Genomic DNA, 23,917 nt, shown 5'->3' on the forward strand with positions numbered 1-23,917 from the left:
TTTCAAAATAAAAGTTACTTGAAAATAAAGACAGTTTTTGTAAATTATAGGAAAGAGTTCTATGCTGATTGGTTTACAAACTACTTCCTTAAAAATTTACTCATTTAACTCTTACAACCACATTAAAAAGTATAATATTAATTATAATAGGATATGAAAGTTATACATATATGTACTATGTACCATCTTTTTTTTTTTACTAAGGAAAACATGCCCTAAGAGCTTAGAAAAACTTCATAAAGGTTACATAAATAAATAAATAAGTGGTAGAAACAGAACTCAGAGCCAAGTGTTCTTATTACAAGCCCTTTCTATAGGTCACACTTTCACATGGATTTACTCTATATTTATCTTCATGCTAAAAACTGAAAGTACTATTTTGCTGTAGAGTTTTTATCATAATTAACCCAGAATATCCAAATCTACAAGATATAATTATTTACTATGTGGGTACTCATGAAAGGTGCTCATGAAAGATGCCCCATTAAAAGACAGATAAATAAGACATTAGAACTGTAAAATAAATACATGAAACCATAGTATCATTTCACAAGGGCAGGTGAGTGTCAAATGGTATTTCAGAAAGAAAGAAAAGAAAAGAAAAGAAAGAAAAGAAAAGAAAAGAAAAGAGAGAAAGGGAAGAGAAGAGAAGAGAAGAGAAGAGAAGAGAAGAGAAGAGAAGAGAAGAGAAAAGAAAAAAGAAAAGATAACCAAGTCAAAATAAAACATCACTACGAGGTCCTTAAGCTTCTCCAGAAGAAGAAGAACGTTCAGTTACCATCAAAATCTTATTACTATGGAGAGAAATGAATAAAGAACCTGCCACTGGTTGCTAAACAAATATTCAAACAATATCAGGCTCTAAGATAGCCAATTGAAAGTAACCTGTTGAGGAACCCTATACACACACATTGAACATTCTTTAAAAAGAACATTGACCAGGGTACCTGGGTGGCTCAGTCAGTTAAGCTTTAGACTTCAGCTCATCATCTCACAGTTTGTGAGTTTGAGCTCAGCATTGGGCTCTGTGCTAACAGCTCAGAGCCTGGACCCTGCTTCAGATTCTGTTTCCTTCTCTCTCTGCCCTTTCCTGGCTTGTGCTCTCTCTCAAAAATAAACATCAAAAATATTTTTTTTTAAAAGAGAATTGACCAAACTTTGAACATATTAAAAAAAGAGCAGGATGAAAATAGTAAAGTTTAGTGGTGAAATAGGCAGTCTCAAGGAGATACAAAGTAAAGACCACTTCAGGATATTTTGTAGTATTAGAGGAAAGACCAAAAATAATCCCTAGGTAACTGAGTCTTTAGTAAAGCAGAAAACATAACTAAAAATAAAAAAAAAATTTAACTAAGAACCATTGGCCTTTTAAAAAGTATAGATAGTTTCAGAGTCTGATGCTGTCATAATCTGGAACTTCAGGTGACAAAATGCGATTTTAATTAATGTATCCTGCAGCACAAATCAAACAATCAGCTATATTTTTTAAGTCTTTCCCTGGAGAAAATTAGCATCTGCAAGATAGTCACAACAAATAAAAAGTTTTTAAATTGACCTCTGTCATCAAAATTCCCTACCTATGTAGTAAAACATTTTCTCCCACTCTGCAAAGTATACTTTGGTTTTCTGAAATCTCACGTCTTAAGACAGAACACCCAAAACAGGTCCTTTAAAAAAAAAAAAAAAAAAGAACCTGACAAATTAGACTTCATACAAATTAGAAACATTCTTGCACTACAAAAGACATGGTTAAGAGAACAAAAAAACCACACTATTTATATTTAATTTCTCTATTTTTCTTTTTGTTGCCTTATTGTCTGGGCAATATAACACTGAGTAATAGTGATGAAAACAGACATCCTTGCCTTTTTCCTAATCTCTGGAAGAAAGCATTCAGTCATTTCATCATTAAGAATAATGTTAATAGTAGGGTTTCAATAGTTGCACTTTATCAGGTTAAGGAAGTCCTCTTCATTCCTAGATTTTTGAAAGTTATTCTTATTAATACATATTGAAATCCATCTAATGTATTTCTGCATTAATTGATATGATCTTTCTTAGATTGTTAATATGGTAGATTACATTCACTGATTTTTTAATTTTAACACAGCTTTGCATTCCTGGGGGGGTAAACTCCACTTGGTCATGATATATTATTTTTTATACATTGCTACATTTGATTTGCTAATATTTTGTTGAAGATGTTTACTTCTATGTTCACAAAGGATACTAAAATGTTTTCCTATTTTGTAATGTTTTTCTGGTTAGTTATCAGGATAATACTGGTCTCATAAAATGAACTGGAAGAGTTCCTAACTCTTCTGTTTCCTGAAAGAAATTGTGGAGACACAGTATTAATTCTTCTATAAATTTTTGGGAGAATTTACTAATAAGTAAAATGATCTAAGCCTGGAGATTTCTTCATTGAAAGGTTTTAACTATAAATTAACTTTAATAATTACAAAACTACTGAGGCTAGCTACCTCACTTGGCTAAGTTTTGACAGATGGTGCTTTTGAAAAAACTGGTCATTTCATCTAAGTTGTTGAACTACTTGCATGGAGTTGTTCTTTTGTATTTCCTTACCCTGCAGGGTCTGTAGTGATTTCCACCTCTTTTTTTTTCCTGATATTGGTGATTTACATCTTTTTTCTTTCTCAGTCTAATTAGAGATTTGTCAATTTTATCATAAAAGAACTAGCTTTTGGTTTTATTGTCTCTATTTTTTCCTTTTGTTCTCAAAGTCATTGATTTCTGCTTTTATCTTTATTATTTACCTTCTTCTGCTTGCTTTGGATGTATATTGCTCCCCTTTTACCAGTATCTTAAATTAAAAGCTTAGATTATTAATTTGAGACCCTTCTTCTTCTCTAACATAAGCATTCTTCCTATCCTTTGAAGGATTACATTTGAATCAAATTACATTTGAAATGGGTCTCTTTGTAAACATATAATTTAGTCATGGTTTTGAAATCCATTCTGACAATCTCTATCTTTTAACTCGTATATTTAGATCATTTACACTTAATAGAACAACTTAGATGTTTTTGGATTTAGGTCTACCATTTTATTATTTCTTTTCTGTTTGTTCCTTCTGTTTTTCATTTCTGTTTCCCTTTTCCTACTTCTTTTGGGTTATCTGAACTTTAAATATTTCACTTTAATTTACCTATTGTTTTTTACTATATCCATAGATTTTTTTTTAAGTGGTGGCTTTAGAAATTACAGTATACTTACTTAAAATTTCAGTCTACTTAGCGGGGCACCTGGGTGGCTCAGTCAGTTAAGCGTCCAACTTCGGCTCAGGTCATGATCTCACGGCTCGTGAGTTCGAGCCCCGCGTCGGGCTCTGTGCTGACAGCTCAGAGCCTGGAGCCTGTTTCAGATTCTGTGTCTCCCTCTCTCTCTCTGACCCTCCCCCGTTCACGCTCTGTCTCTGTCTCAAAAGTAAATAAACGTTTAAAAAAAAATTAAATTTCAGTCTACTTAGAATCCATAATTTACCAATTCAAGTGGAATACAGATACCTTATATCATTTTACTCCCCACACTTTGTTATAATTTTCTTATATATTACATATGTATACACTGAAAATCCCTGACAATGTTAGAATTTTTATTTTTAATATTTTAAAAAGCTTAAAAGCAGACTATATACCATTTCTGTTGCTTTTTCTTAATTCCTAATGTTTAAAATTTTCCTTTGGTATCATTTTCACTTCATTCTGAAGAACTTCAATTTCCTTAAGCATTTTTTTTTTTTTTTTTTTTAGAGTAGGTTTACTGGCAAAAGATTCTATTCTTGTTCCTGCACTGTCTTTATTTCACCTTTATTACTGCAGGGTATTTTCACAGGATATATAGCATTCTGGGTTGGTTGACAGTTTTTTTCTTACAGCACTTTACAAATATTTTGCTACTTTCTTTTGGTTTCCATGGTTTCTGATAAGAAATCTACAATCACTTGAATTGCTGTTCCTTATTAGACAAGTGTACACCTCTCTAGCTAGTTTCAAGAATTTTTTCTCTGTCTTTAGTTTTCTTAGATGGAACTGAATCTGACTTTCTCTGTGATTAACCTGTTTGGGGGTTCACAGACCTGGAATCTTTAGGTTTATGTCTTTCTAAATTTGGGAGGTTGTTAGCCATTATTTTTCCAAACATATTTTTAGTATCTTACTCTTTCTCTTCTGGGACTTCAATAACATTAATGCCAGACCTTGGTCATTGTCCCACAGGTCTCTGGGGCTCTGTTTTTCTGTTTTTTGTTTTTGATCAGTTTTCTCCTTAGTTTTTGGATTAGATAAATTCTACTTGTCCATCTTCAAGTTCACTGACTCTTTCCTCTTTTGTCTCTTTTCAACTATCCAGCCAAGTGTTTTATTTTGATTACTATTATCTTCAGTTCTAAAATTTCCATTTAAAAAATAAAATAAAATAAAATTTCTATTTTAGAAATTTATTCCTGGGGCGCCTGGGTGGCGCAGTCGGTTAAGCGTCCGACTTCAACCAGGTCACGATCTCGCGGTCCGTGAGTTCGAGCCCCGCGTCGGGCTCTGGGCTGATGGCTCAGAGCCTGGAGCCTGTTTCCGATTCTGTGTCTCCCTCTCTCTCTGCCCCTCCCCCATTCATGCTCTGTCTCTCTCTGTCCCAAAAATAAATAAACGCTGAAAAAAAAAAAAAAAAAAAAAAAAAAAAAAAAAAAAAAAAAAAGAAATTTATTCCTGATTCTTTAAGTCAAGTAATTTTGAATAGTACCCTGAATATTTTAAATATTATAAGACTCTGGGTCTTCTTTAAATCCTTTGGAATATGACATTTTAATTTTAGTATGCAGAACAGGTCAGTTAGATTTAGGCCGCAAGTTCCAATGTATCTTCTGTTAGCTCAAGCTCCAACACGAGTTCAGTTTTCAAAGCCTTTGTAGTGCTCACTGGATATGTCCCAAATGTGTACCACTTGGTGGTCAGTCTGGGACCTAGCATTGCTCTGTTAGTTCCACTTCTTTTTTTTTTTTTTTAATGTTTATTCATTTTTGAGACACAGAGCACTAGCAAGGGAGGGGCAGAGAGAGACACACACACAGAATCCAAAGAAGGCTCCAGGCTCTGAGTTGTCAGCACAGAACCCGATGTGGGGCTTGAACCCATGAACTGTGAGATCATGACCTGAACTGTTAGACCATGAACTAAAGTCTGATGCTTAGCCAACTGAGCTACTAATCTCCCCTGTTAGTTCCATTCTTAAAGTCTTTATGTATGCTGATTAGAATCAGATTCACATATGACAAATGTGTCACTCAAGAGTGGGCCTAGGTCGGGGCGCCTGGGTGGCGCAGTCGGTTAAGCGTCCGACTTCAGCCAGGTCACGATCTCGCGGTCCGTGAGTTCGAGCCCCGCGTCGGGCTCTGGGCTGATGGCTCGGAGCCTGGAGCCTGTTTCCGATTCTGTGTCTCCCTCTCTCTCTGCCCCTCCCCCGTTCATGCTCTGTCTCTCTCTGTCCCAAAATAAATAAACGTTGGGAAAAAAAAAAAAAAGAGTGGGCCTAGGAGTCCAAAATAATAATACAGGCTTGCTTTCCTGAGCTCTTCCCATTTCACAATCTTCCCAGTAATTTCTGGTTCCCTAGTCTCCTCTTTCTGTCCTCTGGCCAGAAAGCTGGGGGCTTTAGTTACTCTGCTTTGCCATATATATCTGTGACTGTCCATGTCAACAGTAAGCAGCAGGAAGAATGGGGGTGGGGAGGTGCAGGAGGGATGGCAAACTCACTGCTGGATTAGTGGTATTTTGAAGTCTCATCTTTTTCCCCAATTTGCCTACTATTTTCAAAACCGTCGTAGCCTCTCCATGCATTCTGTTCAGGTTTTATAGCTGTATTCAGTGGGAGAGACAGTCGGAAGTGTTTTTACTTCACCAACTGAAACCTTTAAAAGCTGGTTTAACCAGAATTCTGACAACAGGTTTCTGTTAAATTATATTCCTACTAAGCTTTGTTTCATAAAACTTAAAGCCTGCTTGCTTACTTACACCAGCAACACACACTTTGGTCCAAAAAGATCTAACAGGCTTGGCAAGTTCTCTTTTAAGAGTACCCTTACTCCTTCCTATGGCTAATGAAAAAGGCAGAAGCCTTCATTTCCCTTATCACAGTCTTCTCTGATAACAAGCATAGGTCCCCTAAAATCCAAGTCAGTGCCCTAGAGAGCAACAGAGCAATGGTGGTTGAAGATTATCTTATTCCTGATGTTTAGTATCTGTCTCTGTTCATTTTTAAGTACAACTATGATAATAGTCACTTTAATCAAGTCCAAAACACATTAACAGATTACCTTAAAGATCACACAAACTCTCAGATGTAAAGTTCAACAGAGGTACTTCTTGATGCTAAGCACATAATTTTGAAAGACAAAAGATTTTTTAAAAAATTAATGAAAAAGGAAAGCAAAACTGAAGCAGAATTAGAGGAGACACATAAAGAATGAATAAATCAAGTATTATATAGTCAAGTCCCTCCACGGACACAAGGACATTATTAACAGGAAGGACTAAATTATTTAGATAATTATGACACTGACACTATGGGAAATTCAAAACTGTGTTTCTTTTTCATGCTTAAGGCAGGCAAGATATTTAATAAAAAAAAAAAAAAAAAAAAAAAAAAAGGCAGGTGCTGAAAGTACAAGAGACAACAGCAGAGCTGTCCTTCAAAACAAATGATCCAGAAATATGAAGTGCTATCATCTTCAGTCTGATTTTGCTATGAACTTTTAGAAAGTGATAATAAGGTATAAAGGACAGAGTTGAGAGATGAGTTAATGTCTCCCCCAGAGCTTATGTATGCTGTCCAAAAAACATACATTAGTAGCAATGAAAATAGCTATTGCCACTAAATAGGAATATTTGAAAGAATCTGAAAAAATAAGAGAAATAAAGTACGCTATCTAGTTTTGAATTCTGCAAAGAATTACGAATAGTGTGTTGCTTGGATTTCACAGTTAACGTTATGTGTACATAGAAATAATAAAACCCTACCACCAATAGATGTTTTTTAAATAGTAAACATTTAGGTAGAATTTTAGATATGCTTTGTAAAAATTAATTGGCCAAACTCTAAAATTCTCAACAATGTTAATAATCACTTCTAAATTACTGCAACTTACTGGGGAAAACAAGGTTAAATCCTAAAATATTATACTACAAAAGAAGCAAAAAATACCACACTAAACACCATTAACAAATGAATTCTAAACCAACAGAACCAACAAAGCAAGTTAAAAAACAATAACTACCCCCCCCCATCTCACCTAAAATTCAGGGATACAACAATAGAAACATAGTATCACTTTCAACCCCTAAAAGACAAGTATTAGGCAGGCAATCCACCAAACCTAACTATACATGGTCTGAGTATTTTTTTTTCTCCCAACCACTAATGCTAGTTCTTATGATGTCAAGATACTGTCCAGAACACCTGAGATACTTGGGATCTGGAATGTAGAGTCCAATGCCTTGCTAGTCTGCTCTTCTAATCCATCTGTACATTTCAGTAAATAGCACATTCTCTGATCTCAATTAGACACTTTCTTCCTTAGACTTAAACACAATACTTGATTTCTATATTGTTTAAAACAAATATAATTTGTATTAGAGTACAGAACCCTCCCCCTCCATGTCTTCCCCTTACATTCTTTTTTTTCAACCTTCTTTCCAGTCTTCTTGAAAGAAAAAAAAACAAAGGAAAAAAAATTACATATCCATGGGTCAGTATCGAGCTTATTTAAGAGCTTGATGGCATCTATCTTAAATGTTTCTATAGCTAATGTTTTTAAGTAACTATTTTTCCTTTTACACCTCACCTTTCCCTAAATTATGACAGCTATGTTACACAAGCAGAACATGTGCTGTTATATTCACTTTATTTTATTATTATTTTTTTTAATTTATTTTGAGGAGGGGGGGAGCAGCATGCAAGCTGGGGAGGGGCAGGGAGACAGAGAATCCCAAGCAGGCTCCACACTGTCAGAGCAGAGCCCAATGCAGGACCCAAACCCATGACCCATGAGATCATGACCTGAGCAGAAATCAAGAGTCAGACATTTAACAGACTGAGCCATCCAGGCACCCCTCTGTTCATTTTAAATAGGGTCTGAACAACAAGGGTTTTAATGCATGGGTCTACTTATACATGATTTTTCGGGATACAGTGCAGTACTAGAAATGTATTTTCTCTTCTTTAAGATTTTCTTAATAATATTTTTTCTCTAGCTTACTTTAGAATAAGAATATAGTATATAATATATAGAACAGACAAAAATGTTTTAATCAACTGTTTATTTTACCAGTAAGGTTTTCTATCAACAGAAGGTTATTAGTAGATATATTTGGGGAGAGTCAAAAGTTATACATAGATTTTTGACTGCACAGGGGGATAGTGACCTTAACTCCTGTGTTGTTCAAGGATCAACTATAAGAGGAAACTGGGGCCCTTTTGGCTCCCTGAGCAGTGCCACATGGTGGTCAGCAAGAATAAGCATCTTACGAAAGGCGGCAAAAAGGGAGCCAAGAAAAAAGTGGTTGATCCATTTTCAAAGAAAGATTGGTATGATGTAAAAGCACCAGCAATGTTTAATATAAGAAATATTGGGAAAACACTAGTCACAAGAACTCAAGGAACCAAAATTGCATCTGATGGCCTCAAGGGTCGTGTGTTTGAAGTAAGCCTTGCTGATCTGGAGAATGATGAAGTTGCATGTGGGAAATTGAAGCTAATTACTGAAGATGTTCAGGGCAAAACCTGACTAATTTCCATGGCATGGATCTTACCCGGGACAAAATGTGCTCCATGGTCAAAAAATGGCAGACCATGATTGAAACTCATGTTGATGTCAAGACTACCAGTGGGTAATTTCTTCGCTTCTTTTGTGCCGGTTTTACTAAAAAACGCCACAATTGGATTTGGAAGACCTCTTATGCTCAGCACCAATAGGTCTGCCAAATTAGGAAAAAGATCATGGAAATCATGACCCGAGAGGTGCAGACAAATTACTTGAAAGAAGTGGTCAATAAACTGATTCCAGACAGCATTGGAAAAGACACAGAGAAGGCTTGTCAGTCTATTTATCCACTCCATGATGTCTTTGTTAGAAAAGTAAAAATGCTCAAGAAGCCCAAGTTTGAACTGGGAAAGCTCATGGAGCTTCATGGTGAAGGCAGTAGTTCTGGAAAAGCTACTGGGGATGACACTGGTGCTGAAGTTGAACAAGCTGATGGATATGAGCCATCAGTCCAAGAATCTGTTTAAAATTCAGACATTTAATGGTGACAAATAAAAAATCTTACTTGTGATGTTTGAAAAAAAGAAAAAAGGAAACTGGGTTAAGTTCAAGAAGTAAAGTAACTTCCCCAAAGTGAGATGTAGTCAATGGCAGGTTGAATCTAGAATTGAAGACTCTTGACTTCTAGTTCAATGCTATTTCTCTTATAATACATACCTCTTCTACCAAAAGGGTAGAATGTCCCTCAGGCCACACAGATCCTATACTTCCAAATTAACCTATGTAACCTTCTGATGAAGCTCTAAATAAAATACTATCTTTCCTATGTAAGGTACACCAATCAAGAGATACAACCAATATACATCTCTTGAGAAAATATCCATTTCTCAGCTCCCAGAAGAGAATTTACTGAATGGTAACTGAACAATGCCAGTTCAAGATGCCAACTCTTAGATTCCCAAACCACAGTATTTTGTTTGACCTTCTATGACCATTTAGTCAACGGGAAAATAAAAGTGGTGGATTTTAAAGGTCCTCTTCCTTCTCCTCCTAGACCAATGGTTCTAAGTGTGATTTCCAGAGGAGCAGCAGCAATAGCGAATTACCTGGAAATCTGTTAGAAATGTAAACTCTCAAGCCTCGCCCAGACCTACTGCATCATAAACTAGGAAGGGGGCGGGGGGGGGGGGCAGCAATCTGTATTTTAACAAACCCTCCAGATAATACTCATGTCCACCAAAGTTTGAGAACCTCTGTCCTAGACTATCAATGCTTTGAAATGTCTGCATCTGTTTCTCTATGTACACAAGCTTTTTACAACTTGTCATTTTACAAATGTCTTCTCCATACTAAATTAACTGGATTGCTAAAATAGATTCTTAAGGACCAAAAAAAATGTATATGTGTACACACACACACACACACACACACACACATATTTAAAATGACAAGTTTCATTTTGTCCTGTCCAGTGTTCCATGAGTTTTCACTCATGCAGAACTAGCATAAGTTTAAATACAAATTGCTATAATTTAACAGCCTTAACTATCACATCTCACAGACGCTGTATCTTTAAATGTTTCATCTAAGGGGCTTCCTGGGTGGCTCAATTGATTAAGTGTCTGACCCTTGGTTTTGACTCAGGTCATGATGTCAGTTTGTGGGATCGAGCCCCGTATTGGGCTCTGTGCTGACAGCACAGAGCCTGCTTGGGATTCTCTCTCTCTGTCCTTTTTCTGCTCAAGTGCAGGCACTTTCTTGCAATAAATAAACATAGAAAAAATTAAAAAAAAAAAATCTTTTGTCTTCTTCATACCAAAATAACAGTTTCTACTGGTTGCCCTGTGAAGCTAAGTGCCAGCAGGTACAGGTCTTGCATTCCTTTTTCTTTCCTCTATTGTCTGGTAACAAATGAAAGTGGGAATGCTAGGAGTTGTTAAAAGGAAGTAAATGAATTCTTTGTCTCATTCTGCACAGATGTGCTGAATTCACATTTCCCAAAGGAGAAAAAGGATATATTCAAAAGGAAAGAAGGGTCACAGTATATATAACAAATGTTTAAGGAATCAGGATGTATGAACTCTAAGGTCAGGTGGCTTGCTCCTCAGAATTCTGGATGATGTGGTAAGAACGGAAAACATCGAAGGCTAGATGATAATCTAGGACACACAGCACATATTTCGATAAGCCTACAGCTGCATTAAACAAAGATGTACCTACCTGCTTGAAGTTAGAATTTGGCAATTAGTAATCCATCTAAAACTTTTCACAAATAGATGGTAAAATGGAAGAATGTCAGTACTTCGATTTTAGGAAACATACGTAGGAAAAAATTTTTAAACCAGAATTTAAAAGTACTGATATTTAAAATATAAAGTTACAATAGAGTGCTTACACTCTAAAATATTGTTGCTTTTTTCCTCAGGCAAAAATAGAAAAAGGGAGGAGGGGGGCAGGAAACAGCCCCAAAGTTGAGACTAAGATGTCTGAATTACAAGGATATCCATAGACATTTTAGCCAGACAACAATAAGGTTTTCAAACAGACAGATAACCTGTCAGGTCAATAAGAACAGTATGCAGAAGGAGCCACTTCAATGGACTGAGACTAGAATGGAGGCAAATCCCAAGGGCAGCCTATTTTTTTTAAGCTCCAAATAAGAATGTCAAAATTGGAAGTCGATGGGAAGGATGAAAAAAAAAATTATTAGACACGTTTATAAAAACCTGCCTGATTTAACACAGTTTGTCCTTATACCCAGAATGCAAAAAAGAAATGAACAGACTCAAAAATGGTATTAATAGAGAAGAAAACACCCAGGAGAAATGATCAAGATCAAAACTCTATCCTTAACGGTTGAAACCACCATAGATCATAAAATTATGTATGAAGGCGATTCAAGTTATTTAATATTTACGTGAGAAACATTGCTGAAACATTTCTCAGGATCAACAAAGCCTACAACTTCTCTAAATAGTTATCTGGAGTTCTGCATTCATAAGGTATTCTCCTTAATCTACTTCCTATGACTAGATTGGTAGGTAGCTAGTTACCTGGAAAAAGAAAGCAAACAAATTTTAAATTGAGCAACTGAAAGGAATCCATGCTAATTTTCACAGCTGAACAAAGAAAACTTCCCAGACAGACCAAATACCAAAAAATCACAAATGAAAGCTTTATAGTTTATACCAGTGTGATAACAATTAGCACATCCCAAGTGATAACCTTACAAATTACCACACAAGAGAACAGTTCAACTATATTAAGATAGAGTCAATGACTTTTGCAACGAAACACAATATGGTATCCCTGTGAGTTTGATTCTAAATTAGAGACCCTTAGAATACTAAAGTTATTAAAAGCTCTAGGGGGCAAAGGAAATGTCACAAAAATGACAATACTGCAGTTTCATCAAACGTTTGCAACCAATACAAAGTGGCTCTGTTCTTGGAATGAGGCCAGTGTATTTGATTTTTTTTTTTTAATTGAAAGATTTAGGATAGTATGCAACTAGAAAACTTTCAAAATATTTTGGAAAGAAATTATACAGTCCTTTAAATCTTGCTAGGAAAAAAATAAATGGAGGCGCAAAAAGAGGGGAAAAAACAGGTTTGCTACCACCTGCTCTCATAAGAGAGGTACCTTTTTTCTTTTTTTTTTTTGCATATTTACTTTTACAATTTTCTTTGAAAAATACTGTCCACCTATTCATCCCTCAGGGAACAATTAAACACAATATTAAAAGAAAAACCAACCAAACAAAACCATCCCATACAAACCTGAAGGAAAAATTAATCAATCCAGATGTTAATGAAGGTTTTTGAAAAAGGAAAAGATGGGATAAGATTTTTAAAGATAAAAGGGCAAGCTTTCTGATATGTGTTTTCCCAAAAGGGGGTGGAATCACAAGAAAGTAAGATAAGCATCTAATCAGTCCTTAATTGAAACAAAGAGGAATGCTTGTGTTTCAGAACAATAGGTTGTCCATTCCCAAATAACCTATGAAGCCAGGCTTGCTTAAAGAGGGTAATGGGTATAGTTCTCATACTAATTTTTTCAGATAACATCTTTAGATAAATTTTCTGCTGAACAGAAATGAGTATTAGAAGTGTTCTGTTGTTGAAATGTGTCTGACTTCAATCCTTTCTAATGTTCTCCCTTTCCAGTTCTCCTCATCTCAATCCAGAAGAAACCTCTCCATCCAGAGTTCATGCATTTTCCTTCTCTATTTTAGTGAAAACATACCACACTGATTGTAAGAATCTTACTAGATTTCCATTTGTTTTGCCTCAGCTCCTACATTAATCCAAACAATAAGGGCCTTGAAAACATTCATAAATAACCTGCTGCTGCTGGCACCTAGGAGCCGAGTGCTGCAATGTTAAGCAACAACAAATTTCATAGTTCAAGAGGCACAGTTAAGGAAAAAGGTTGCTCAGGAAATCACTCTTATTTAGCACAAAGATCCTTAAAAATTGCATGAAATCAGTCAAGTAACTATAGAAACCAATTTCTTCAGCTCCATATCACACGTCTCACACCTCAATTGTCTTTATTATCGTCTGCTGTCAGATCCTTAATCAGAAATGTGAACAGGCTTGATGATTTATTCAGCAGGGAAAAGAATCTGTAGGTCAAGTGAAAAATTTCACACACACCCAAACACACACCACATCTTCAACCTTAGGTACTTTCATTTCCTTCTGTTCTCAGCAGCTCTGGGGGCAACTCCAGTGAGATCCAATATTAAGGCTCAATTAAAATAAGCTCCAATTAGTGGAGCTTTTTTCTCTGGGGCTAGAAAAGTCAGGAAATGGATATTGGGAAATGTAAAAAGTCAGCTACTGAGAGGAGGCTGCAGACATAAATGAACTTATTTGTTGATTTCTACAGTTGCTATGCAGAGGCCTCTGGGAGTAAAAGCTTAACCAGTCTAAGCTATAAACTAAAACCCCTGCAGCTAAACATGAACTGTGTGAAACAAGGGCTCCATTCCAGAACAGAAAACTGCTGGGCCCAGAAAATTAAAAGCCAGAGGCGTTTTCCATTTAAAACTAAATCCCAGTACCACCTCCCAGCCAAAGAATTATAAGCAGTATCAGATTTACAAAACGAACAATTACCCTGGAAAAATGTAGCCTATTGTACAGTCCCAGATGCTAAATCTCAGAAGTTTCTTTTTTTTTTTTTCTTTTTTTAATCCCACATTATATTCCTCCAAGTACACCACTGTAGTTTACAAAGAGCCATTTCTAGACAGGCCTAAGCCTTGAAAATAAATTTTAAAAAGAGAGCACATAACTCATTGACCTCATTTGAAGTACTGCCCTTGCCTTGAGCAGTTCCTGTCCTTCCCCAAGGCTTCTGCAAATGGTATGCAACAGCAAAATAAACCCTGACCTAATTGCCAGGAGAGAGCTGCCAACCTTCCCTCCAACACAAAGACAAGCATGGTAACTTGAAAGTCCTACCTCTTTGGCTTTCTGCTTTAATCTCAGCTGTTCTGGATCTTCTTTATTGGAACGACTCTATCAAAGGAAAAGAAAATTTTAATAGAAATTACTAGCATCTAAACACCATAGTTGCCGTTAAATATTTAATAAATGACAATTTTCTCTAGTGATTGAAAACCTTAGCTCCGGGGGAAAATGCCTCAATCCAGTCTGGTGCACTCCCTCCGTTACGCCCCCTCCCTCCCATCATCTGGGCCGGCTGCTGCGGCTCTAGCCCCAAGGAAGCTTATACTGAAAATGATGCTAACGATGTCAGTCAGGTCCAGTTGAGGCATGACGCTGTTCTTGTTAGAACACTAAAAATTAAAAAACGGATGGTACAGATGAAGGAAAAGAATAGAAGGATAATTGTTGGCTCAAATGAAGGAAAGCAATCAACACTGGCTAATCTTCAGGTGAAGCCATTTTGGAAAAACCTATGGTATTTCAAGGACTATTAAAACCAAGACTATTAAAATCAATGTATAAAACTGTTGAATCACTATACCGGATGCCTGATTAACTGGCATATAATTTAATATTAACACTGTATGCTAATTAACTGGAATTAAAATAAAAACTTAAAAATAAATCACATAAAATCAGGAACCTGATGGACTTTGAACCAAATCACTATCTCTTTAAAAGTAGAATTTTAAAAAATTAAGTAGGAAATACACCCCAGTGTTTTCATTAGAGTATCTTGTCATCCCTGGGTCCTCCACAGCACTTACTTGAATGCTGTGCACAATTAAATGCCCAATAAATGTTTATTAAATATTCCTTTCCATACTGATTCATTCAATTCAACATTCCAAAAATGAATAATCTTACAGGATTGCTGTAAGGAGAAAACTATCTTCTGTATGTAATACTATGATGAAACCAACAGTAAGGAACTTCATTTCTGAAACTATGAACATTTGTCCACTGAAAAATATGCTGCAGAGTATTCTTTTTTCTGTAACAAAGTTATCTAACTCCTTATAAATCTGAATATTTGTTCTATGAAATGGAACATCAGCTACCTAAAGGTAGCTAACAAAATAAAAGCTAAAGGTATTTTCTTATTTACTAAATTTACTGGATACATTTTACTGATTTATTGGTATTTTTGTTAAGGAAAGAAAGAAACCGTTTAGATTTAAAAGTGCCTTGTAATTTTAAACACCTTAATTAAATACCACATAAGACTCCACCAAAGCTAATAATTTTCTTCATTTTGTCCCCTTTCTATTAAACTTTTTAAAAAATGATTATATATTTTTGAGAGACAGAGACAGTATATGAGCAGAAGGGCAGAGAGAGAGAGGGAGACACAGAATCTGAAGCAGGCTCCAGGCTCTGAGCTGTCAGCACAGAACCCATTGAGGAGCCCGAACCCATGCACTATGAGATCATGACCTGATCTGAAGTCAGAGGCCCAACCGACTGAGCTACCCAGGCGCCCCGTCCCCTATCTGTTAAAACAACTTCACTTCAGCCCAAACTAAGATAAAATCCTTATTATTCCACTTATATTAAGAGACAAGCAGTGTGTATATATGCACTTATATAAAAACATGTGTATGTACATATATATGTGTTTATGTATTTGTGAGTATATAATTTTTGCCCCAGTATGAAATGGGTACATTTGAGTAGCAAGTCTTCGTCAGTCAAACAGTATTTAATGATTATTCATAGTATAAATTCTACTCTATGTGCCTATTTTGAGCCTGGAGATACAGAAATGAAATAACAAGATGAAGTCCTGCTTTCAAGAGACTTATATTTAAGAAAATAATAAAACAATAAATTTTATAAAAATTAAATACAGTTATGATTTGTAAAGCATTTATGATGGGGAAAATAAAAAAACAATTACTGATAGTGATAAGTTATATTAAAGAAAATAAAATTGGGGGCACCTGCACAGCTCAGTCAGGTGGCCATCCATCTCTTGATTTTGGCTCAGGTCACGATCCCAGGGTCATGGGGTCAAGTTCTGTTAAGCAGGCTCTGTGATGAGCATGGAGCCTGCTTAACATTCTCTCTCTCCCCCACCTCCTCTACCCTGCCCTCTCTCTCAAATAAAAATAAAAATAAAATAAAATAAAATATGTAATAGAGGAAGGAGTGTGGGGGGGGGTAGTACTTCTTTAGCTAGGAAGGGAGAAAAGACATCTGAAAGAAGTGATATTTGAGTAGAGATCGGAATGACAAGAAGGAGGCGGCCATGCAAAGATATGGGGGAAGAATACGCCAAGCAAAAGGCACAGTCATTGCAAAAGACTTAAAATGGAATAAGCTTGGTGAAAGAGGAGTGCCTGGGTGGCTCAGTCAGTTGAGCATCCGACTCCTGATTTTGTCTCAGGTCATGATCTCATGAGCTCTATGTCAGGCTTAGAGCTGACAGTGTGGAGCCTGCTTGAGATTCCCTCTCTCCCTCTCTCTGCCCCTCCCCTACTCACAAGCTCGTGCATTGTGTGCTCTCTTTCTCAAAATAAATAAACAAACTTTAAAAATTAAGTAAAGAAAGAAGGCCCAGGTAGCTAGAACATAGAGAAAAGTTGAAAGAGATGGATTGGAGACCACACAGGCCATGAAAAGGAGTTGGGGTTTAATTCTAGTTATAAGAAAAAGCCACTATAGGGCTTGGAGCATAGGAGTGAGATGCCACTGATACAACACCTTAGATCACTCGGGCTGCTATGCAGTGGATGCAGAACCGTAGGGACCCAAGGTTGGAGGTACAGGCACACAGAACAATGGAGGAGACTACTCTAAAACAACCATTGTTTTATTTTTTTAGGTTTATTTATTTATTGAGAGAGACAGAGACCGAGGGAGTCGGGGAGGGAGGGAGGGAGGGAGGGAGGGAGGGAGGGAGGGAGGGAGAGAGAGAGAGAGAATATCCCAAGCAGGCTCTGTGCTGATCAGCACAGAGCCTGATGTGGGGCTCGAACTCACAAAACTGTGAGATCATGACCTGAGACGAAACCAAGAGTTGGACATTCAACCAAATGAGCCACCAAGGAGCCCCTAAAGCAACCATTGTTTTAGAAAAAGAGAAGGGCAGCTTGGACTAGTGTCATAACAGAGAAGATGATGATAAATGATCAGGTTGAAATATATTTGAGGCAGATTTATTGATGGACTGGATATAAGGTGTGAAGTAAAGAGAATTAAGGATGATTTCCTAGGATTCTACTCTAAGCAACTGGAAGGGTGAGAATTCCAACTTTCTGAGAGGATGAAGACCAGAGCAGATGTAGGACACAGGAACTCAACTTTCAGGTTTAGATACCTAATTAGCTAAGATGCACACTTGGCACCCTCAAAGAAGGTCAGCAAGACTGGAGCAAAACGAGTGAAGAAGGGAGGGATAGGAATGAGCTCAGAGAGGGAGGTGGGTACCTTTTAAGATCTGGTAAGAAGTTTGGATTTTATTTTAAATGCAAGAGGAAGTCACTGAGGTTTTCAAGTAATAGAGGCACACATGATTTGTTATGAAAACACTATTCTGACAAGAGTATGAAAAACAGATTGTAAAAGGAAAACAAGATCAGTTAGGAGACATTACAAAAGTCCAAGTGAAAGATGACTTAGACCAGAGAGGTGACACTGGTGATAAAGAGACGATGAAGACTACATCTGGGAAACAGAACAGGAAGTAAACTGGATGTAGGGAGAGGAAAAGGAGTTAAAGGTGACTCCTAAGTTTTCTGGTTTGAACATCAAGGAAAACAATTGTGTTGTTTACTAAGTTAGGAAAACCTATTAAGAGTAAAAGGTATTTTGAGTGGGGAGGAAAATCATAAAACCTGGGGTACTCTAATATTTAGAAGTCTGGCAAGGGAAGAAAAACCAAGAGAGAATGAGACTATATTATATCCAATAATAACTAAACAAGTATTTAATAGTTTATGACTTTGTTTACAGCACAGTAATTGGAAATTAAATATGAATAAACCACCTCATCACATTGACTGTGTGCTTGCTTATAATACTTGACAGCTCAAGGAAGAGCATCTTCCTGCCCCAGCTGTCCTTCCCAGCTCAAGAGGGGTCAGCATGGGGACTGAGGCAGTGAGAAACAGCACAGTGATAAGGTTGTGGTGCACCACTTCCTTGTGAGGGTTGGGGACATGAAGTTACAGACCAGTGGCCAAGAATGCGGGGTGATGAAGGGCTGGGGAGACCGACCAAGGCATGGCCAGTGAGTATGGCTACTAATTACACAGGCAATGAAATGAAGGCAGGGGAAACAGTGGTAGCAGACAGAGAAGGCAGCCAGCATGGCTGTTTTGGAGATTAGTTACACGGAGCAAGTAAGTAAATTGAGCACATAAGAAAATAAATTGAGGATAACAAGAGTCAAGTATCTGACTAAGGAGAAAGTATTTATAAACATGGAAAGGTTTAGGCTAGAAAAAGTCCTAAGATATTGGAGTCGGAGGTATCCATATAAATTATGGTTTTAGAACATATACACACAAATAGTTACAAATGTATGTTTGTGTATATATAGATACCTGGGTACATACATATACATCATACGTATGTTTCCTAGATGTGTCCACTTGACAGGGCCTACATGTGATGACACCCCATTAGCAATGAGCACACTGTAAGCTCTACTCTTGGTTTCTGGACAACATCCTCAACTAAAAAGACACAAGATTCTTTAGGGGAAATGGCTGATTCCAGGGCTGAGGAAGGACAAGCAAAAGCTGGGCCTGGAACATCTTGTGTCAGAAAGTAAGGACAAGCTCAGGGAACGATGGGAAACATGAGTAACAGAGAAAAGTGCCAGCTGGAAGGGTCTCCCACTCAGGAGGAATTTGAGCATCAAAATAATAATTAATAGTAATGGATTACAACCTGTTGAATCACACAGAAATCCAAGAGCCCATACGGATATCAATGAATGAATGCATGAACAAATGAATAAAAGAGAAAGGAAAGCTCTTCCACATAGTAGAATGCTAATAAACGTAGAAGAGGATGAGAATTTAAAAATCACTATTTGCGTATTTATAAGTTGTGCCCATCATAGAAATGACTGATTCAGGTAGACACCATCTATGGGTGCTAAAGTGGATATACAGAGGTTTGATGAGGAAGGGGATACTGATATAATCCTGGAATGTCTTCCTACGAAAAACTGATTAGAAAAGGGAAAGTGGCAAATTTAAAATGAAGAGAATTGACAGGCACCCACACAACTGGGTGATCAAGGTTGCCTTTTGAGATAATCAGCTGGGAAGAATGTATATATTCCTGCCAAGAATTCATGACCTAAGACATGAGGAAATATCAGATGAACCCAGGAATTATTAGTCACCCTATAGATGGTAAGGCCTATACTCCTGAAACTTGTCAAAGACATGAGGGAGAAAGTCAGAAATCTAACTGAAGGAGTCTGAAAAAGAGAGGGCAACAAATAAAACACATATTGCTGAATGGAAGAATAAACCATGGAGGAAAAGGAGAATGAGCCGAGACAGCTGGTGAAATCTGAATGGGGTCTGTGGATTACATGGCAGTGTTATATTGTTCACAGCCTGATTTGGAGGGTTATACAGCAGAATGTCCTGCTTTCACAAATACATGCTAGAATGTTTAGCAATGATGGGACATCATGGCTGAAGCCTGCTTTCAAAAGGTTCAGAGAAAGGCTAATTAGAGATAATTGCACTACTTGTAAATACTAAAAAAAAACAAAACAAACAAACAAAAAAAACACCTCTGAATTCAAAGAAAGAACGACAAAGGAATGAAAGAGAATAATGATAGTGTGTGTGTGTGTGTGTGTGTGTGTGTGTGCAGAAAGGATAGAGATGGAGAAAATGCGGTAAAATGTTAAAAATGGGGAGCATCTGAGAAAAGGAGAGGAGGATTCTTTGTACAGTACAGCAACTTTCCTGGTAAGTATGAAATACTGCAAAATAAATTAATTTTTAAAAAGGTGATTCGTATGTGATTAGGAACAAATACTCTGATATGGGAGACTGACAATAACACTAAAACTTAAAACTAAGGTGTTTAAAACAAAAAATAAGTCTAGTGCCCAACCTTTATGACTACATGCAAAGGCCCTAGGACTACAAGGAAATGTGAAGCAACAAAATGCAAACCACGGTAGAACCGGCTTTCAGGCCATCAGGCACTAACAGTTCAGGAAAACGTTTCAATAAAGAAGAAAGGAAATAAATATAGTTATATATATTTATAAGATAAATACTTTTCTTCTTACCTGTTCTTTCATTCTCTAACCCATTTCTGCCCATGCTATATTTTGCTCCATATAATCCTAATTAATCCTAATTTTACCCATAAATTTCCAAATTTTCCTCTCTCAGATTCAACTTGGCACATATCAAATTATATCCCTAAAAAGACCTTGAGCATTTTTAAAAAACATTTTTACTTAAGGGTAGTAGGTATGATCCTAGGCACACAGGAATTGAGAATGAGGAGATAAAAGATTATATCTCATTAAGCTAAATTAGCTGACAGTCACTGTATGACACTATCCTGGCTGTGAGAGACTTTATTAGTAATCTCATTTCAAGAAATCCTTCAGAGAAATCTCAAAGCCTAATAAAAACAAGACAGTCAACCAACAATAAAGCCAATTCTGACCTCCTTGCCAGGCCACGTTCAATCATAAATCATGTAGGCTCTTACCTTGGCTACCCTAAGTAGCATTTCTCTTTCTTCTAAATCCTTTCTCTGCTTCTCCAATTGATCTAGCTTTTCAAGAAATTTGAGCTGTGATCTGGTATCACTAGACAGGATGTAATTTTCACTTGCCTGGAAAAAAAGAAAAAAAAAGATTCCTAATGATCCTTAGGCAACACATTCTACATGAGGTTTAATAAATCAGCTAAAGACAATAATACCAACATACACAGGGAGCTAAATTTTCAAGATGTAATATTTGTATTTCTGATAATACAAACAACAAAAAAACCTTAGTCATCCTTGAAAGTTGAGAGGTTATTAAGCATTCAAATTTCAGAGCTTTCCTAGAAAGCCGCAAGGGGGAAGAAAAGAGAATTAAGCCAAGCAAATCCTAACAATAGGAAGTAGAAAGCAAGAAGTAGAAAGCATGTACCTATAATCTAAAATCTGTTTAGTTAAATTATTGTCCCATCTCTGCAGACCTTACTATGTTTAATGAAATCTCAGGCCTGTCAAAGACAAAATCAAAACCAAACAAAAAAATCCCAAACAAAAAAACAATCACTTCACTAAAAAATACATCAAAGATGAAAGTTACCACCCCCATTTCCATTGCTGGATTGGTCTAACCTTGACAAGTGAGTACAACTTCAATCAAAATAGAACATAAGATGAAATGGCAAACATTTAATATCCTAAACCTTGTTTTGAGGACTTCTTTAAGCTATGAACTTGGACAGAAACTAAAGTCAAAGAAAGTAAGTAGATAATTTATAAATGAGAGCCATAACAGAGAAGTATAATTATTTGTCTTAATTTGCTCCATAAAATGATAAAATTTACACTGCTTTATTTATTTTGATATTCTAGAGTGTAAGACAGTGCTTTCCAATCTAAATATTTTTAAAATTTTCTTCATCTATCTTTCTAATACACCTAAGATGGGGATTGGCGGATGCAATCTTCCCAATCAGCATTTAAGATATCCTGCCATCTAGTCATCTCAGTAAATCAGACACCCAAAATATGGGACAGAGACTGTGGGAGACTGTATAAGAGGAAAACTTAAAGTTTTTAAACATTTAGTCTAACAGTCAGTGCCTGGCTTGGAAATCATAGGTATAGCACCAAGCCCATCTTTGTTTTATCCCATGCTTATGGTTGATTCAATTAACTGGGACCAAGAGATTTCATATGCCCAAGATTCTTTCTAAATTAAATTTTTATTGTTGGTATTTAACTAGATCAAAAGAGTATTACCGTAGTATAACGAACAAGGATGTATTAGTGCTACTTATTTTAGTTCATGTTTAATACAAAATGAATTCTCAAATGCTTTTAAAGTTAAATAATACAAGATAGAATATGGAATACATTATAGGCCAACCATGAGGCATAAACATAATAACCAGTGGTTTCTTAAATACTTCATCTTTACCATTTTTGTGCTCAGATACTCTGGGGATAGTTTACTGACTTAATTTAATTTTAAAAGGACAACAAACACTAAATTAAAAAGAAACACAGACTTTCTAAAATTTAACCCAATCTCATCCCCATGCTAAGACCCCTTCTTCTTCTCCCAATTTAGATACAACTGCCTCTGGTTTAATGCATCCTTCCTTTATTCTTACAGATGCTAAGCAAATGAGTGTCTCCCCTATTCCTATTGATTCCCCAAACTTATTTAAACAACAGTAACCCCATCTTACCACGTTGCTTCCTGTCTACCACACAGGCCTAACCCAAGTCTTTATGTTAGGTTGAATAGGGTGGTTTAACAATGAAAATATAAGGACTCAGACCAAATGATAAAACCATTATTATTATCCCATCTAAAGGAAGCACAAAGCCCCTTTCAACTAGAAAACACTGAAGCTTCTCCATGACCACTGGCGTGCAGAAGACTATCTTCGGCTGGAAAACACCTGGCAGCAACATCAAAAGCTCTGTGTCACATGTGTCACTTTCTACTTCTTTACTTAAATCTCAGTTTATGGACTATGATTAATTAGATAATTATATCTAAACATGTGAAAGATTACCAAAAGTAGATGGATGTCAAATGAAAAGAGATGGTGGGATTTTGCTTTTAATAAAAGTAAGCTTGTTTTTGTGAAATTCATAGGGTAAAAATTCCCACACTGTACAGATAAAAATAAATCCTATCAGGGATGAACTAAAATGTAAGGACAGAGCTAAATCTGTGACACAATGATTATTATAAGATCAAAGTCTACAAAACAAATATAATTTTGAACTAGATCCAAATGTAACTAAATGATTATTACTTCTGTTTAAAGAAGGATGATAATGTAGTACAAATTCAGACAGTGGCATTAGTTGCACTAAGTAATGAGTGTGGGGAAAGGCAAGCAGGGAAAAATCAATTAGGTTATGGTTAAGGAAGTGTTAGCTTTAAGCTAAGTTACTGAGGTTCCAGGTGGGGTAGATATTATCCATTTTGCCTTGGGCAACAAAATCCTTAGAACATATGCTATTAATATACAACAGAAGAATTCCATCTGAAGACTGGAACACAGAACAGTGACTTGGATGACAGAATAATAAACATTACATGGAAATATTCTATTCCATACTAAATTATACCATTATGTTTTATATAGAAACTGCCCACTATAAATAAAAGTGTACTCATATATCTCTGAAACAGTTCAGTGACTGAGGTGGGAATAGGGGATAATCCAGGCTGGAAAAATTTTGAAGACTTTTAAAAGTTACAGTAAAAAGCCAAAAAGAAAGACTATTTTCCCCACATCCCAGTATTAAAGGTAAACTGATATAGGTCAAATTAGATTATTACAAATTTAGGATGTTAATTGTAATACCCAAGGTAGCCGTCAATAAAATATCTAAAAATACATACACAACAGGAAACGAGAAGGGTATCAAAATAGTACACAACAACAACAAAAATCAAACCAAAGAGGTAGTAATAACAGATAAGGGATTTAAAAAA

The 23,917-nt window shown here is 36.3% G+C and overlaps 1 protein-coding gene and 1 pseudogene across 1 annotated transcript in view; one reads left to right on the forward strand and one right to left on the reverse strand.

Annotated features, from left to right (window-relative positions):
- Nucleotides 1–23,917, reverse strand: part of TAF4B (TATA-box binding protein associated factor 4b) — a 124,944-nt gene that overhangs the window by 33,671 nt on the left and 67,356 nt on the right. The window contains exons 12-13 of the mRNA XM_030336514.1: nt 20,941–21,066; nt 14,245–14,301 (exon numbers count right to left, since the gene is read on the reverse strand). Coding sequence (XP_030192374.1) covers nt 14,245–14,301; nt 20,941–21,066 — 183 coding nt within the window. The remainder of the gene's footprint in view (nt 1–14,244; nt 14,302–20,940; nt 21,067–23,917) is intronic.
- Nucleotides 8,510–9,349, forward strand: LOC115528410 (annotated as a pseudogene).

Source organism: Lynx canadensis, chromosome D3 (assembly GCF_007474595.2).
Source record: "Lynx canadensis isolate LIC74 chromosome D3, mLynCan4.pri.v2, whole genome shotgun sequence".
Lineage (NCBI taxonomy): Eukaryota > Metazoa > Chordata > Mammalia > Carnivora > Felidae > Lynx > Lynx canadensis.